This window comes from Populus euphratica, unplaced genomic scaffold (genome assembly GCF_000495115.2).
Source record: "Populus euphratica unplaced genomic scaffold, PopEup_1.0 scaffold3.1, whole genome shotgun sequence".
Lineage (NCBI taxonomy): Eukaryota > Viridiplantae > Streptophyta > Magnoliopsida > Malpighiales > Salicaceae > Populus > Populus euphratica.
The window spans coordinates 2,027,290-2,044,616 of NW_011499847.1; the positions used below are offsets into that span (position 1 = coordinate 2,027,290).

General features: G+C 35.9%; 1 protein-coding gene across 2 annotated transcripts; it reads right to left on the reverse strand.

The window, feature by feature from the left end:
* Positions 1-1,058: 1,058 nt before the first annotated feature.
* On the reverse strand, positions 1,059-17,321 carry LOC105141252 (nucleoporin (DUF3414)). Of its 2 annotated transcripts, XM_011048428.1 has the most exons (32): positions 17,115-17,321; positions 16,866-17,039; positions 16,541-16,636; positions 15,959-16,028; positions 15,630-15,763; positions 14,501-14,641; positions 14,263-14,420; positions 13,979-14,147; positions 13,791-13,889; positions 13,571-13,648; positions 13,425-13,484; positions 13,164-13,321; positions 12,764-12,965; positions 11,783-11,902; positions 11,563-11,648; positions 11,262-11,366; positions 10,908-11,006; positions 10,230-10,318; positions 8,895-9,043; positions 7,990-8,133; positions 7,781-7,888; positions 7,414-7,524; positions 7,074-7,181; positions 6,883-6,993; positions 6,369-6,547; positions 5,523-5,991; positions 5,252-5,359; positions 4,990-5,048; positions 4,315-4,699; positions 2,187-3,713; positions 1,720-1,927; positions 1,059-1,638 (listed from the first exon to the last, which is right to left on the reverse strand). In XM_011048428.1, the coding sequence occupies exons 1-32, from the start codon at positions 17,220-17,222 to the stop codon at positions 1,538-1,540; spliced, it is 5,913 nt and encodes a 1,970-aa protein (XP_011046730.1). In that variant the 5' UTR covers positions 17,223-17,321; the 3' UTR covers positions 1,059-1,537. The 2 variants fall into 2 exon arrangements, with proteins under 2 accessions (XP_011046730.1, XP_011046737.1); XM_011048435.1 differs by lacking the exons at positions 16,866-17,039; positions 17,115-17,321 and having other exon boundaries at positions 15,959-16,062; positions 16,541-16,595.
* Positions 17,322-17,327: the final 6 nt, after the last annotated feature.

The following is a 17,327-nucleotide window of genomic DNA, read 5'->3' on the forward strand; positions in this document are numbered from 1 at the left end:
TGTTTAAGGTAGTCTCATTGATTTTGATTTCAAATCCCAGTAAGATTAATGATCCCAAGGGTAGGTGATTAAATCACGGGAGTGTAATTGAATCGTATTTTTAAAATTTTATTATATTTTTTTACAGATTTAAATTATATTTTTTAGTGTTTTCTTTAATATAGAGGTAGTGTCTATATATATATATATATATATGTATATATAAACACCACCTCGCATCTTAATGTTAAACAAATCAAAATCATATCAATAAAGTATTGAAATATTCAATAAACATGGTAACTGAAAGCTATAATTAGGCAGGGTGGCCTACTAGCACTGAGGAACCTGTCCATTTACTAAGCCATTCAACCTCACCATACTGTTGTTAAGGGACTGTTTTTACCTAAACAAAAAAAATGCTACCTTTTTCAAAAGTAGAAGCTTCCAAGAAACATTTGTTACGCAAGATAATGCAAGTGGCCTCTTTTTTTCTTGGTGAAATTACAAAGAAGCCAGTGGCAGCTTGAGTTTACCCGATTAGTTGGTTTACCTTGGTCTGAGATCTGGTCAAAGGATACCAGTTTGCGCCAGACTCCCCATTTGTTAGTATTTCGTTGGAAATAGAAGTTGAGTAAATTTAATTTTTTTATATTTTTAAATTATTTTAATTTATTGGTATTAAAAAAAATTAAAAAAATATTTTAATATATTTCTAAATAAAAAATACTTTTTAAAAACAATCACTACCAGTATCACACAAACCTCATAGATTAATAAAATATGAGATTAATTCCTTTAAAATTACTCCAGATAGCAAGCATATACAATTACAAATATTTTAAAGAATACATAGATGGAGGATGTACACCCCCGGAGTTAGTTTTTAACATTTACATGGTAGTGATGATTTTGACATTATTCAAGGAACGAATCACCTGGGACCCATTCCCGGGATGAATTGCATTACCATCGGCATATGAAAAGAAAAAAGGACACATTTCTTCTCCGGAAGTCTAGTTGCTTTAGGAGCACACAAACATATTTGACAAGACAAAAAAATTTATCTTTAAAATAAATTTCTGTAATTTTTTAGAAGATAGTATAATCGAAAGCTTTGTATTTACAACAATTGACTCGCCGAAAATACATTCTACTTCGAGGCATCACGCATGCAAAGGGGCAGGGTCCCAGCACAAAAGAGAAAAAACAGGCCCCTAGATCTATCCATTTCCCCACGTGATTACAACAGTGCATCTCTTGCAACACGATACCTTTAAATCACGAAAGGAAGATGACTACAGGACAAAGCAAGATTCATGACATTTGGGGCCATTTTCATGTTTTTTGCGTGATATTCCTCAGCTTAAATCGAGGAACCAAGAAAATCTAGGTGACGCTGTATGGTTCCGATATTGTACACATGTTAATAATGGCTAGCAGAATTTTTCATTCTAATCTTACGAAAATATTGGGCATGCCAACATCTGATATCTGTACACAATTTTCATAATCCGTCACCAACCCAACTAAGTTAAGCTATTCTTCCACAAGTGCTTCACAGGAAACCTTCGGTCTGTAACAATCCAGGATAGACAAGAGATATTATGTGTTTCAAGGATGTCACTGATGCTTTTATGAACGCATGCCCTTCCATGGCTGCAAAAAATAAATAAGGCAATTATAGTAAATCTAGAGATTAAATTTGAACGATAGCTGGCAGTATGATGGGACCATTACCTTTTAATAACAATTTCACTTCCTTTGAAAAATCCTCCACGCGCCCTAATACAGGTCTTATGCCACAAATCTGAAAAACGCAGAGCTCCAAATACAGGGCCATCTCCATTATTTGTAGTAGTAAGAGACAGACTGATTTGATTTCAGGATTCATATGCTTTGATTTGTTTGAACCACACAGTTCAGAAACAATTGCGACTGCTTGATCCTGCATTTTAAATCATAACACGTCAGACCAGGTATCAAAAGCATACAGTTTAGACAGATTTATACATCAATTGAAACATAGAAATCACTCATTGATGGTGAAACTTCAATTTTGGAAGACTAGAAATTTTGGCCCAGAAGTACCAGCAGTCACTAATGCAAAAGTAAGCCCTGAACTTCAATTATCTTAAACCATTCACATCCCTTCAATGAGAGGAGTGGACTGGAAGATAATATAAGAGCACTGAGCACAATTTTACCTGCAAGCCATGCAATAGGTCTGGCATCGGCAGCTCAGGAATCTGAGCAAGATCAACAAACCCCATTTCCTCGGACCTTTTAGCAGCACCTTCTGCTTCCATAGAGAGATATTTCAAGAGAAGATAAGCAATCCTGTAGATCTCCAGGGCAACCAAGTCTGAAAAATATGTTGGAGAAACTGGATTGGTAATTTCAGTTGACTGTCCCTTGACTACAAATGCACTACTGTTGGCTGAGAAAGCAGAAGACTTGAGCTTTGACACACAACAGACAGGTGAAAGAGCAAACCATCCATTCCTGCTGTTTAGAAATGATGGTTCCTTGCAGCACTCTAACTCCTCTTTGAGGATAGGAGCGCATAAGAGGGGGGCAGTTCTGCTGGAAGATTCCCCAAAGCGATGAGTTCCTCTGCTAATAAAGGCTAATAAATGAATACTTTTCTCCCGCAGCTCTGAATCCATTTCTTTCATGACCTTAACCCATGACCTCCAATGTCTCGATAGCGCACACATCAACATGAGAGTATGTTCTGTTTCTTTAAGAGCACTCAGAGAAGTCTCTGTCTTTTTCGCTCGTGGTCTTTTCTTGTCATGACTATCAGATGGAAAGTCAGGTGCACTGAGATAATAAGAAATCAGATCAGCTTTCTCTGAAAAAACATAAGGTATCACGTTGTCCAGAATATCAGTATAAGAAGAACTGTCTCCTAAAGATTGAACCATAGCTACGATCACTGCCAAGCCAAGGCCCCAAATAGATTGAGGCTTTTCTATTTTGTCAGAAGACTTTAGGAAGCCACTATCATTGGTCATAACTGTGGAAAGCCCAACATCTGATGAGTCTGCAAACAAAACTCTAAGAGATGAGAAGAAACCAGCACTAAGGAGCATTTCAGCACCTCCTCTCACACGTGCCAGAGTCAGAAGGAGCTTCAATGTAACTGGAACAGATGAGAAAGAACTTTTATCATGAACTTTCAGAATGACACGAGGTAATTGGAGATGTTTCTGTATGATGGGGAACCAAGTGTTAGGTGTCAAAAAACTTGTCAGTACTAAGTCAATGGTAGCCAACGAGAGGGAACAATGCTCAGTAGCTGTGATGCAATTGCATAGGATAGGCAAAAGCCCCAGACAACCATTTGAAACCTCAGCAAAGTCTTCAGATTCCTTATCTGAAGTATTACTAATCTCCAAAGTGAAAAGAAGCAGCATGAGCAGAAGCTTCATTGTTTTTTTAACCCCAGTAACAGATGACCTGAAATCACTCAGCAATTTGAGGCCAGAACCTGACGTTTTCAAGACAAGTATACAAACAGATAAAGATAGGTTGCTCTGCGCAGATTTCATGAGATGTAGAATTAATTCTGCTAGTGCAGCAAGGAAATCAAGAATCTCTTCAGAGGCATCCAGAACTGGAGCTAGTGATTCCACTGTGGTGCGAAAAGATTTGCATATGTTGTTGATGCATGAAAAGCAGAGTTGGTCAGGAATCTTCCCCTCAGTAGTGCCCTTATTTTCTGGTGACTACATGGGAAAGAAAACGCTAAACATTTCAACAAGCAAGAAATTCTAAAACCATTTTTTTTTTAGATTATATCCATAAAGGGAAGAAGGATAAACATAAAAATAAATAAGCCCTTAAAAAAAATGCTAAAATAGTGGGCAGTTAACAGATGTCAATGCCGGATAGCCTGAAACCATAAACTTTCTCAATCAAAGAATCCATGACTTCAATCAATAGTGTTATAACAAACTTTTCAAAGAACTAGCAGACGGTTATAAAAAATAGATGCACCATAGACACTATTTTGGCATTGCACTCTTTACCATCACATACAAACTCCAAGAAATTCCAAAAAAAAGCCGGTGTTGCATATTCAAACAACGAAGTTATCTCTCAAAATGATATTATAATTAATGCAGCATATTTTTTAATAAGTTAAATGTTTGGTAAAAACACCAAACTTTGAGGCAAGTGTTCGGTTTTTCAAAGCTTTGTGTCCCCAGCCAACAAAAAGAAAAAAAAAACAGAAGCCCTGACAAAATGTTAACAGATCCTTGTCGTCAATTCAATATTGCAAAATCAGAAGCTGCAATAAATAGCAGTGATAATTCAGATACTCACATTATCTTCCCACATGGTCAGGGCAGTTAGCAATGCTTTCAGTGCAGAAAGCTTTGAAGAAGCTAGTAAAACCATTGAATTTGCATCCTGGAAGCACTCCAGCATAGTTTGTGCAATTGCTTTTGAATCTTTCCAATCTGTATAATCCCACATATTTAATCCCAAATCTGATCGTATGCGCATAAGGTCATACAAGTGAGTATCTTTGGTGTTTCCATAATGATTGCCACCGTACTTGTGTTGATAGCTCAGCAAACAGTTTGATTCCACCAGATACTGACAGAGTTCCTTAAACGGTCCAGGACCAATTTTACGACCTTCTAGCTCTCCTTGTAAATGGTGATAGAGATCGTTGAGGATCAGACCTTTTAGTTCCTTTCCTTCACTGAGAAGATAGTGAAAATTTTTAACTCAACCTATTAGGTTATAGGTTCAAATATTTTAAGAACTCAACCTATTAGGTTATAGGTTCAAATGAATCAAAACCCAACCCAAATTTTCAAACTACCAAAGGAGTTAAACCCTTGGTGATGTCACATCAGACTTTGGAAAAGATTCCATTGGAAATAAGCATTTCAATTCATACAACCACAATCCAAGACGTATAGATTTCTCAGTTAAGAGTGATGCATTAAAAAGATGTTCAAATAAAAATGAAACCTGTGTTGACATTACCTGTAACCCTGCTGAGAGTATTGTGCCAACAATTCAGAAAAGGCAAGCTGACAACTCAACTGTTAATTCACCAAAAAAAAAAAGGACGCAATGTCACCTTAAAATAGTTGGATAGCAAAGAAATTGGGATATTCTTGTTAAGGAATAACTATATGACCTCTTGAAGGGATTGTCAATGAGCTATCAACGTAGAAGTGAATGGTCATTGAACAAACAACTAAATAGAAAAAAATTGCTTGACCAATTAAAGGCAGTATCATACATGTTTAAAAGTGATCTGGATCTTCTCAACCAATGATACCGATAAACTTCCTGCATTACCAATCACTAATTTCCCCATTGCATGGACAATGAACAAACTGGCAGCAACCTGCAAGAAGCAGAAGACAATGTAATTGTGGATTGTTCCTTTAATGGGTGTTTCCAGAGGGGTTTAGATCCTAAAATGGTTCACCAAAGATAAATGATCACAACAACAGAATTAACAGAACCAAAACTAATATAAATAAATAAAAGAGAAATTTAAAAGGGACCTTTGCACGATTAGATATTTCATTGTCATATTCACAAGAAGCATATAAATTGATCAGATTGCCAAAAATCGGTCTCTTCCACCAGCTTGACAAGATATCTTTCAACTCACAATCATTTACTGATTTTGATTTTTCTGTGCTTGATGCTTTATTATTTCTCTCCAATTCAGACACTTCTTTTAAGACAGACTCAGCATGCAATAACTTCTTCTTCAGGAACATGTCATGAGCCATCATTTCCAATATAGCAGATTGACATTGATATTTTAATGCCAAGCTTTGAGACTGAGTTTCAGCGACATTCTCAAAAGGTGATGCTATCGAGCGAGCATCTGATGAGATACAATTGGACAATTGTTTCCAGAACTTTCCAGAGCTCTTCAGGCACTCCAATATAGATATATAATGAACAGCCCCTTGCCATAGTGCCTTGAGGAAATCAAGAACAGTGAACAGTACACGGGGATTGCTGGAGATAAAGAAAGTTTCAACAAATTATAGCAACACAGCTTATGAAGATGAATCATATCAAGCATGCTAAACAAAAAGCATTATCTGAACATCACAGAGATAGTGGTTTGATCAATGTGAAATAGCAAGTTTACAGGGAATTTTTCAGCACCAATTTAGGATTTAAAGAAGGAACTTGTTTAGTTGCAGAAAAACATTTACTTATATTATTGCTGACCCTAATTAATCGCCTGTTTCTTCTCTTATCCCTTCTTTCACTTAAATTTCTCCTCCTGACAAGTTCTGTGTTTGTTCCTTAAGCTCATTAGCATAGCTTTGTGTCACATCAAATAGTAAAATTCCTGAAAAATAATGACTGATCTTGTGTGAGCAAACCTGTCAATAAATTCGTTTGATCTTTCAACATATTGCATAAGCCCATTTAACAGACTTGATTTCTTGGAACACAATGAACCATTTGAAAGTTCATTTATAGGCTGCTTTGTGCCACCACCATTACTCAACTGGACCTCTGTATCCTCTTTTAGGGAAAAAATAGCAAGAAGATAAGCAGGCTGCAACAGAGAAACCACCAATTAGCAACAATGCAGACAAGCTAGAAAGCTGTTATTGAGATATTGGACTTATGTTCACAAAATAAAAGCTATCCAAATATTTTCCATGAGGAAGTAACTATTGATACAACTGTAAATGACTTTGACTTTAACAAGTGACAAACTTGGTTTTGAAAAGCATAAGAGGTTATTCTTGCACCCCCATTCTTTCCATGAGAAGAATACATGACAAAAGGATTGCAAAGTTTAGTGACAGAAGTCCAATTTAAGTGGCAAGGAATAGGAAATAAACCGACCAACGCTAAACTTCTTGACTTCTGCACAGTGCAACATACCTGATAACGAGCTGCATAAGTAAGCAGATTGACTGTAGCAACAAATAAATCTTCATTCCATTCCAACTGCTTAACTAATGTGCTTTTAACAAAATGCCTCATATCTGCGATCTAAACAAAAGCATTTAATCAAAATTAGGATAACAGCAATCAAATGCCAAAAAAATAATTGCCAGCTTGAGATGCCAAACCTGCTTATCATCCAGACCAAAGCATACATTGCCAGACAAATATGGTTGCACATAATCTGCTGTTGTAAACAACATAGATAACACCTTAGCAGCACCAACCTGTACTGCCTGCATATAACATAAAAATGCAAAGATGAAGAGTAATTTTCCATATGATCAATTGAACATGGAACACAGATATTATTGAAAATTAATGTGTCTGATAATGAACAAACATAAAGTCAAAGGGATATAGACAACTTAATATAGGAGACCAGAAAAGCCATGTTAGATATAATAGGTGAATGTAATTACTAAGAGAGAAAAATAGAATTTAGCAGGATGAATTTCAATTCCATACAGGAGACCGAGAATATGATATCAACGATATAGCAGCTGCAACAACAGGGATTGGTTTCATAGTAGATGACAGCACTGATAGGTGAAAGACTGGAAGATTCGGTGAGATATCCTGAAAAAATAACACAAAAATTATGAAGTGGGTATAGAAAGATTTAAATAAAACATGGATCAGTAAGATCTACAAAGCAGAAAAAGTCTGGCAGTTGAAGATTCATTTATTTTATTTGTTTTGGAGCATGGATTAAAAGTTTGAAGTTTATTAGAAATTTCTGTTCAAAGTAACAATCACGAGAACTTGGGAAGACATGTGTCAATTTATTTCACATCATATGCAATGACAAACATATATAACCCTAGAACAATACCTTACAAAATTTGGAGAGCATCATATATATAATATCCAAAGCAGAGCTAATAGCAAGCTGACACCCTTCAATCTCCTCCAGTTCAACGAGACGGCTGACATAAAGATTCTGTTCACAAATATGCTTATTTAAATAGTAAGCAAACAAAAGCAAACCAACTTCTCACTACTAAGGAAAACAATGGAACAAGAACAACAAACATGGCTTACCTCTAAGGTTTGCTTGGTTGTACAAGCAAGATGAAAGAGTGCATTGTGGATGGAAGAATCATTGAGTAACATATCTCGGACTACCAGGGCCAATTTTTCAGAGAATGAGACTGATGTGATGCATGTTTTCATTACTTCCAATACCTAAACAGTGCAAACATAATTAAAAAATGATTCATATAGCATCTTTTACCTTCCATAGAAACACCAGCACCTCTGACTCCATTTAAAAAAACGTACTTGGCATGTCCATAACACTTAAAATTCAGCTAAACCAAAGAATCTTCAGATTGGAAGAATGACTCTATGATAACCATCACAACATGAAACCCCAAGTAACTTCAGGATGCAAACTTTTTAAACAGAGAATTGCCCCTATTCCCGATGTAGGATAACAGCCATGAAATACCTCTTGGACTGACTATTGGAAAACATCAGATTTGCTCTTTACGTTGTTTCTCTTTGATCATGGAATTTCACCTCGCTCAAACTGTTTTAGGTATTCTAGGAGGACTACTCCCCCACTCGCATAAAAGCAGAACTGTATGTGGTTATCATGGTGGGTCCCACCTTTTATGTGAGAGGATGAGTGGTACTCTTGAATAGCGAATAATTGCTCCCCCCCTACCTCTCAAAATATTTCATATTTCTTGAGCCCCTATTATAAATAGCTTCAGCCAATAATAAAGCAGGAAAAAAGCCATACGCTCAGGGAGTGGGAGAAGCTTGGGTCGAGCCACTCTCCTGGCTGCTCTCAGGTGGCAACCTACACTACTCAGCAGGCTAAGACTTCTACCATATCAACATACAATGACCATAAAAATAGATGTGAAATATGTTCAAAAGTAGAAACAAAGCAACTAAGGGAACCAATTAATTGCAGCTGGCATAACAATAACACGTACCTTCAGTGTTACTTTCCATCTAACATGCTTCACCTTGTATTTCCAGTACTCATGATTAACAAGAATATACTGCAGAGAGAAAACGACCAAGGCCAGAACCAGATCATTCTCTAATCTTGCCTCCACTAGCTGCATGGTAAAATCCAGCACTGCAAAGGATTACAGCATGCATTTCAGATAAAAAACACAGGGAGTAACAAAGTTAGAGTAAGTCTACGATAGAGAGGTATGAAAATTCATGACAAAATCAATAAATAGAATTGCTAGTAAACAAGAAGATACAAGTTACATGTTAGATCCACACAAATCTAAACAGTAAAGTAAATTGGTGCTGCAATAATAGTACTGACATGATATGAACAAATCTAAACAGTAAAGAAGTAAATTAGTGCTGCAATAATAGTACTGACATGATATGAAAACCAACCACTAACATCACAAGCATCGCAGATTAATGAAAACAAGGAATATGGCATTATCAGAAGAGCCAAGTGAAAATGCAAAAATGCTAATAATTCAATAAGATTTCTCGAAAACCAACCACTAACATCACAAGCATCGCAGATTAATGAAAACAAGGAATATGGCATTATCAGAAGAGCCAAGTGAAAATGTAAAAATGCTAATAATTCAATAAGATTTCTCTTAAAAGTAAGAGAGAGATGCACAGCTATTTCAATTTGCTATATCCCATATTGGTTGTGATCAGATAATCATCTTGAGATCAACTATGGCTGTATAATGTAATTGTAAACCATTTAGTCAGACTGAAAAGTAAAAGACAAGCAATCACAGCTTTTGCAGATAGAGAGCTTCTCTCCTCTCCTTCATGTGCATAGCCACATTATCCAACCACAATCATGTTGATTTATTTCAATTGTTCTTATGTTTAAATCCTCAGAAATGGTTATGTCCAACTAATAGATTGAAACAGCAACTTGGATGCCAAGTTTAAGATTTAGTCCTATCACTTCTATTATTGACAGTGCACACAAAGTGTCTACCAAAATGCTAAATGCACCCAAAAGACAACCAACCATCCTGGTTCTCTGGGACAACGCCACTGAGCATAAAAAGGAGGGTATTCTAGAGAAGAACTGAGAGAGAGAGAGAGAGAAGAAAAAAGGATGCACCACCCATTTTACATTTAGGAAAGCTCAAAAACCGAGAGAGAGAAGAAAAAAGGATGCACCGCCCATTTTACATTTAGGAAAGCTCAAAAACTGACATATAACAACTTCCAAAATCAGATAATAAATCCAAGCAGAAATCACAAAACTGAAAAGAAGCTAACCATACTAATGATGAAATACAAAATACAGTTAAGAGATAAACCTGATATAGTTAATGGTTTGTCATAATCATTTTGCTCAGAGTCTAGTAATAGCATTTTTACCAGTTTTCCCGAAAGCAACCACGATCCACTAGATCAAAGAAAGTGTAGGCAGAATCAGAGAACATCAAGTCAGTATAATGAATAATAACCCCTGCCGATAGAAAATGCAGCCTGTATATGACAAGAAATTATGAATAAACATAAAGGCAACCTTAAATCAATTACTAACATCCAAGCCCACAAACTTCAACACCCCTCCCCCACTGGAACCCCATGTCCCCTCTCTTTCCGTAGAGAGTGTGGTGCATAATTGAGTAAAGATAACCGTTCGATTTTATCTTATAATCAACTATATGACTAGCTCAGGTAAACAGGAAGTAACAATTCCACACTATTACAGTTCTATAATGCAGTACAACCTAGCAACAGAATCACTATCCTTTTTTGCTTTTTAACTTACAAAATATATCAAACCCATGTGACAATGAAACTATAAAAAATTGCAAAGGTTGGGCTATCTTTTTTTCTTTTATAGTTAAAAGAATCAAACTTGTGTGATAATAAATAAAGTGAATCCTATAAAAAAGAATTTCAAAAGGCAGGTAAAGAGACCATGAATATCAAATACAAGCATTCTTTAACATAATCACAGGTATGTATAGATCTACATGTTTTACCTTGATGGGCCATCACAGCCAACTTCAAAGGCACTTGTCTTCCAAGTCGCATCAAATATATTTGCTTTCAGGACAACAGCAGCAATATGAGATGGAGCACTAGCAAAAGAGGACAAGGAATAAATACATTATGACTGAGGTTGCAGCAATGAGTTTGGTTATTGATTATAAACAATGTTCAGTGAAACATAAATTTAGCATAACAAAGAAGAAAAGATGCACTAGATTCTTAAAAGAATGTAAAATGCATCATTCAGTTACTGCAAAAATATAGAATTCCCTGTATGTTCACAAATGATTAAAGAAATCACCAATGAACACATAATTGGTAAAGAGAAAGAACAGTTGAATTACCATCTCAACATACTTGCTAAAATACTGATACCCATGGACATTACTGCAGCATTGCCAGAATTAGAAGACGATTTTTTTATCACAGCACAAATGACCTCAACTACCCTACAGAAAAAGTGAAGGAAAATCTATTTGATCAGAAAAGATAGAGGCAAATTGGAAATATAGCCATCAAGGTATCAGATAATAAAATGAAAAGAAAAAAAAAAGCAAAAGGAATCATGCAGTCGATTACCAAAACTTCTTTTCCATCTGCTCACAAAAAAGAAAAAAAGGCAAAAGGAATCATGCAGTTGATTACCAAAACTTCTTTTCCATCTGCTCATTCACTCCTGCAGCTTGAAGATAAAATGTGTTGCCAATTTCCATCATTGTAAAAGTTATGGCCTACACATCAATATGTAAGAAACATATCTGGTTAGGGGAAAAAATTGAAATCCAAATCCCATTCCTTGCCAATATCATAGACTAGTTTCTAAAGATACATCAAACACGAGGCAGCCAAACCTTAAGAAATTTACCGTGTTAAAAGACACTAGTCGGCTCAGAAGGTCAAAAGTAAGAAAAACTTCCTTTTTGCTCTCCAGATAAAGCTCATTGACCAAACGCAGGAGCAAGACAAGCACCCCTGATTGTGCATACTACAAAAATAGATGCATGTTGGCAAGGAAGGGGCACATAATAGAGATTGCATTGAAACACATAAATATCTTAAGACTTTTCTCTGCCAATTCATATGTTTATGAAGAATCCTGGTCAAACAAGCTATCTCAAAAAGAAACTCCATTTTGACATTTTAGGATCCACATACAATACAAAATATTATGATTTACAAGAATTAGCGAGTAATGTGAAGAAAGAAAAGGCAATTCTACCTACAGCAATCAAGTCATGCAGATGTTATGAACAAAGCCAACACTCGGAACCACCATCTAGTGAATAAGTCAGTAAAAGGTAAGCAAAATTAGCCATGTCAAAGGAGGAGATTTATAAAAAGCAAATATCTATCCCTGTCAGTTGCAGAAACAGTGGAATGGCTTTCTCCCAAAGTCAGTTACAACTCTGGGAAGAGTGCTTGAAATAAGTGATTTGCACGTGGCCTGATTGTTTGCTAATAAAGAAGACGCTTATGAAAGTAGGTAGCAAATCAAAATGTAATTACGCTTCAATGCTGTTTCTTAAAAATTAGAAAATGACATTTTGCTTTCAGATATGAGTACCATGCTTGCCATTTAGAAAAATGGAGATAGTAACTGCATAAGCACTTAAGAAAATCCCCCTCCCTTGTTTACCTACAAAGACAGTGAAAGACTGGAAAAAAGCCAAGAAGAAAGAAAACAGATTTACAACATCACAAATGCCATCTTTATTGTTCTTCAATTGTTGAACTTCAGCAACAGTAAGAATCCCAATTGGAAAACCCATGTTGCAAAATCTGGAAGGATACATTCATGGCACACAATTAGCAAATACTAAAAACATTTATGAACTTCAGCGTTTACCTCCCAACGTACAAGAGCAGTATTCCCATCAATAACTTTTAAAACATGTCCACGAGTTTTACTAGGAATGACTAAACTGTCTGCCCCAGGAACATGCAGTGGCAGTTGAGTTTCAACTGCTTGAGAGGCGCTGTCAACCAGGGACTCGCTAGTAATTTCAACCAAGGAAGATACACCAACATATTTATCAAGAAAGTTATACCTGTTGACAACATGAATAGACAATGTATCAGTTTGCAATCACTGAGCTAGCGACTTATTGTTGAAGCATATATCTGCCCATCACTTTGCTCAACATCCCACATTACCATTAAAAAAAAAGGCTCCCATGCTGGGCAAATCAAGGACATTTTACTAAAGTAAAAGGATCTCCAAGAAAAAGAAAAAAATTCCAACTTACACACATTCTGCTGGCCAACTTCCTTCACAAAGGGCTGATAAAAGACGAACAAATTCTGCAGTCCTGAAGGGAAATAAACCTTCCAAGTTGCAAAGAAGACACCGAATAGGACCATCAATAAAACTTTCCTTGTCCCAAAACTGAATACAAAGTGACTCCTGCAGAGTTAATGGGCAAGAGTCTCTTGAAGCAGTGAATTGTGAGCAATAAATATGATCCAAAAAAACATAGCTGGCTGTATGATAATAGCAATACACAAACCTCTCCCCGATATATATTACAAAGGATATCCAGTATAAGACTGAGGGTGCTGTCCTCTAACTGCATCAGGGAGAAAGCATTAAAAATAAGAAACATGTTGATTGAGTGCTCAAAAACCAATTAAAACAACCTACACATGCAATTACCTGAAGATTAATCTCATAAGATGCAATGAATGAAGAAATAAAGGTTCTCAAGACACTTCGATAACCAGCAACAGGTCCCTAGAGAGAGAAAAGACACAGCATGTAACAGCCAAAGAAAATGTAAGCTGGCATTATTAACCTAGACACAAACACCAAAATTTTTTGCAACCTTATAACTCATCCCATAAACCCTAAACACCCCAAAGTGAGAATAACCTACATCTGATTCCTTCAACAAATCACTTTCAAGAATGTCAACAAAAATACTCAGCGATGCACCTTCAAAGGCTTGACGAACATAGCCAACATGATCAATCTCCTGGAAACAAAGATAAGGTGGAAAACAGTCAGCATTGATAGTATGAACACATAATGCTACAATAAAGGAACATTTGAAAAACTACTCACCATTAGTACACTATTTTCCTCACTTCCAGGAAGTGATGAAATTAGACAGAGACATACCGCCCAAGCAAGAATTAGTGGGCCAGCTTCTCTCGTTCCAAGTGTAACAAAACTAGATATTAACACATCCATCTGTTGGATATCAGTCACGGAAAACACAGAAGGACCCTGCCTGGGAAAACGACAAAACAAACATTCTAACAATTAGCAAAAGCACATAAGTAGACAAAATGAAGGGAAATGATACTTTGAAAAGGATAAGGTAAAACTAACAGCAAGGTAGAAACCTGAAAGGTACTCCATCATGCATCAGTTGAAGAAGATTTTCAAGGTCCAGGGTTTCTATAAGAATAAGTAGGAGCTGGGTGCAGGCATGATAAGAAGACTTTAGTGCTTCAGCTGAGATTGCCAGCTTTCCAAAGTTATACGAACCAGATAAGATCCCCTGTGAAATGATGTTTATGAGGCATGATTAGGATAACAAAGGGATATGGATATCAGTTCCCAAAAAGGTTAACAATATACCTTGTAAAGCAAGCACAGTTTTTTCCATTTTTCACCATTACAAGTACAAAGTGACTCGTAATAAAGCAGGAAAAGAATGTCCAAAACCAAATTGTCTTCAATCAGTGTCTCCTCAGCCCACAAAGTGAAAAGATCAACATCCTATAAAGTATTCCGAAAATCAGCATCTAATGTTAAAGGCCATAAATGCAATAGCTGATTGGAATAAGAGAAGCAGATATCCATTTTATCACCAGTAAAGCCCTTAGCAGACACCGAAAAGTACACATTAAAAAAGAATGAATATACGATGACTAGCAAAAAAATATTATCAATCAGAAACTCTGGTCATTTAAATATAACAAGTTAAGAAACAGAACCAAGAAATTATTTCTAAAGAATAAACAATTTGGTAATAACCCAAAACTAAATACCCTCACATCTACATGTATATACAACTAATTCAATATTATCTTCTTTGTAAATAACCATATTTTATTAATTAAATTGAAAACAGCTTCAAGAGTGGCCTAAGGGACAACCCTATCATGTTCTATAGTACTAATATTGATACTAATACTGGAAACTTATTTCATTTTCTCCATGCTCGTGGTATGAATGCATTGCAAATCAACCTAGTTGCTTTTGCTTGAGTAAAGGGATAACCCACTTTCAACTTGCTAATTACCCGCCCCATGTCTATGTAAAGTACCTGGTAACTACTATACATACATACATATATGTATGTATGTATAGTAGTTAGCGTGTGCGTGTGCGTGTGCGTGTGCGTGTGTGTGTGTGTAAGAATCAGGCACAACGCTGCAGAAACAGGCACTATAGCATTTAAATTAGATAAAGGGAGAACTATTGGCCTCCTCCACGGTAATCTCATTTCCTAGCATGTCTATGTATTCCCACAAATCGAAGGATGCAAAACAACTGACTGCAACTCAACCCTATCAACCCAGCAATTCTATGCGGCCAAACGCATGACATATTATTTGAAATTTAGTAGGATGTGAAGAATAAAGCAACATCCACCATGTGAATAAGTTGATGAAGCCACATTGTCATGAAATAGACTAAAACAAACAACATTACAATCATAACAGGCACGACTCAAAAGACATCAACTTTTTATCAAATATACCATTTGCTCAGGATGACTGGAGGATAAAAGGTCCTGCAAGACAGAGATTAATTTATGTTCCAACCCATCTGAAATCAACTTTGCTGCTTCATCCCATACAACATTTTCTTCTTTGGAGCAAATTCCAACGTACACTACACCAAGCGGCATCACAAGTATTAGGTTCGTAAGAATTCTCAAATCAGCTAATCACATAAAAGCATTGTTACTTAACACAGGGAAAGTATTATGGTCCAAATTTTTTAGCATTCCATGGCACAAAATAAAAGAACCATAAGAAATGGCAAATGAAAGAAACTTGGAACTAAAACAAGCGTGGTGGGACTTACAAGCATGCATAAGAATTCGCCTAGAACACTTCAGCAAGCATTGTCGCTCAATGTAGAACTGGAGCAATACCTTCAAAATAATAGGAAAGAAAAGGAAAGAAAAACTAAACACCTGTTAAAAAACTGATTATCAATCTCAACAAGCAAACATATTACGCATATGAATCAACTCAAAAAAGACTGGTGCAAACTACATGGAATTAGCTAAAAAAATATAGCATTTCAAATGCTCATGATAGTGGACTATCAACAAACAAAAAAGAACAAGAAATGTAATAAGAAAGTGAAATATCACACTGGGAGAAGTAACATTTGTGATCAATCAGCAAATTGGAAATATCACACTGGGAAAAGTAACATTTGTGATCAATCAGCAAATTGAAAAGCAGTAGCTGGGTTGCAAGCCCAAGAGAGCTTCATGTCCTTGCAAAATGCTAACAAGTAACAGAAATATATTTGTGTCCATAATCCTACCACTATCAGTAAAATTAATCACAGAATCAAATGCAAATAACTTGTCTCTAAATGTTTAACTGAAACCAAATGAAACAATATAAAAGCAAAAGCCAGAAGGCTACAAACCACATGAAGACAGTCTTCAACCATAGAATCAACCGCTAAATCATCACATTCAAGAGACCTCTCAACAAGAATATACGACTGCACCTCATCTAAACACTGCAACAAACACAAATTTAAATCAATGATTAAAAAAATAAAAAAAATCATTATCAATACTACATTTTACTCGAAATTTAAAATAAGCTAAGATTTAAAAAAAATCATTATCAACACTACATTTTACTCGAAATTTAAAATAAGCTAAGAAAAAAATAAAAAATAAATATCCACAAAAAATGCTAATTTCGCTATAAAAATAACATAAATAAACAAAACAAAAGCTAACCAGATAAGAGCTAATGTGCAAAGCTTTAACTTTCAATTCAGGCTTGACAGTAACTTCATGAGATCCAATCTTGATTATCTCCGAATCCAAAGCCTCTCGTGAATTCGCATTCGGTTTCTTGAATAGAGAAACAGTTTCCACAAACCATGCGTGATTGTCCTTCAACTTCTTCGCCTACAGCAGAAAAGAATATTCAAATTGTAAGCGAATAAAAAACAAATAGAGAGGGAGAAAGGAATAGGTGGTTACGAGGTGAGGAGGGAGGTCAGAGGAGAGAGAGGCATTTTCGAGGTCCGTGAGGATGGTAGTGAAAGAATCAAACCAAAGCGAGGAATCGACGGTTTTAGGGTTTGACATTGAAAGAGATTTCTGTAAATTCGAATTTTTTCTAAACCCTAAAGAGGAAGAAGGAGGAGATTGGAGAGGGTTTTTGGTTTTTTTTTTTTAATTTTATTTTGGCGC

Coding starts and splice junctions, on each gene's coding strand:
- LOC105141252 (XM_011048428.1), bottom strand. CDS start 17,222: ATGTCAAACCCTAAAACCGTCGATTCCTCGCTTTGGTTTGATTCTTTC. Junction 12,966..13,163: donor AGTTGGCCAGCAGAATGTGT/GTAAGTTGGAAT, acceptor TGTTGTCAACAG/GTATAACTTTCTTGATAAAT. Junction 11,367..11,562: donor CAGATGGAAAAGAAGTTTTG/GTAATCAACTGC, acceptor CTTTTTCTGTAG/GGTAGTTGAGGTCATTTGTG.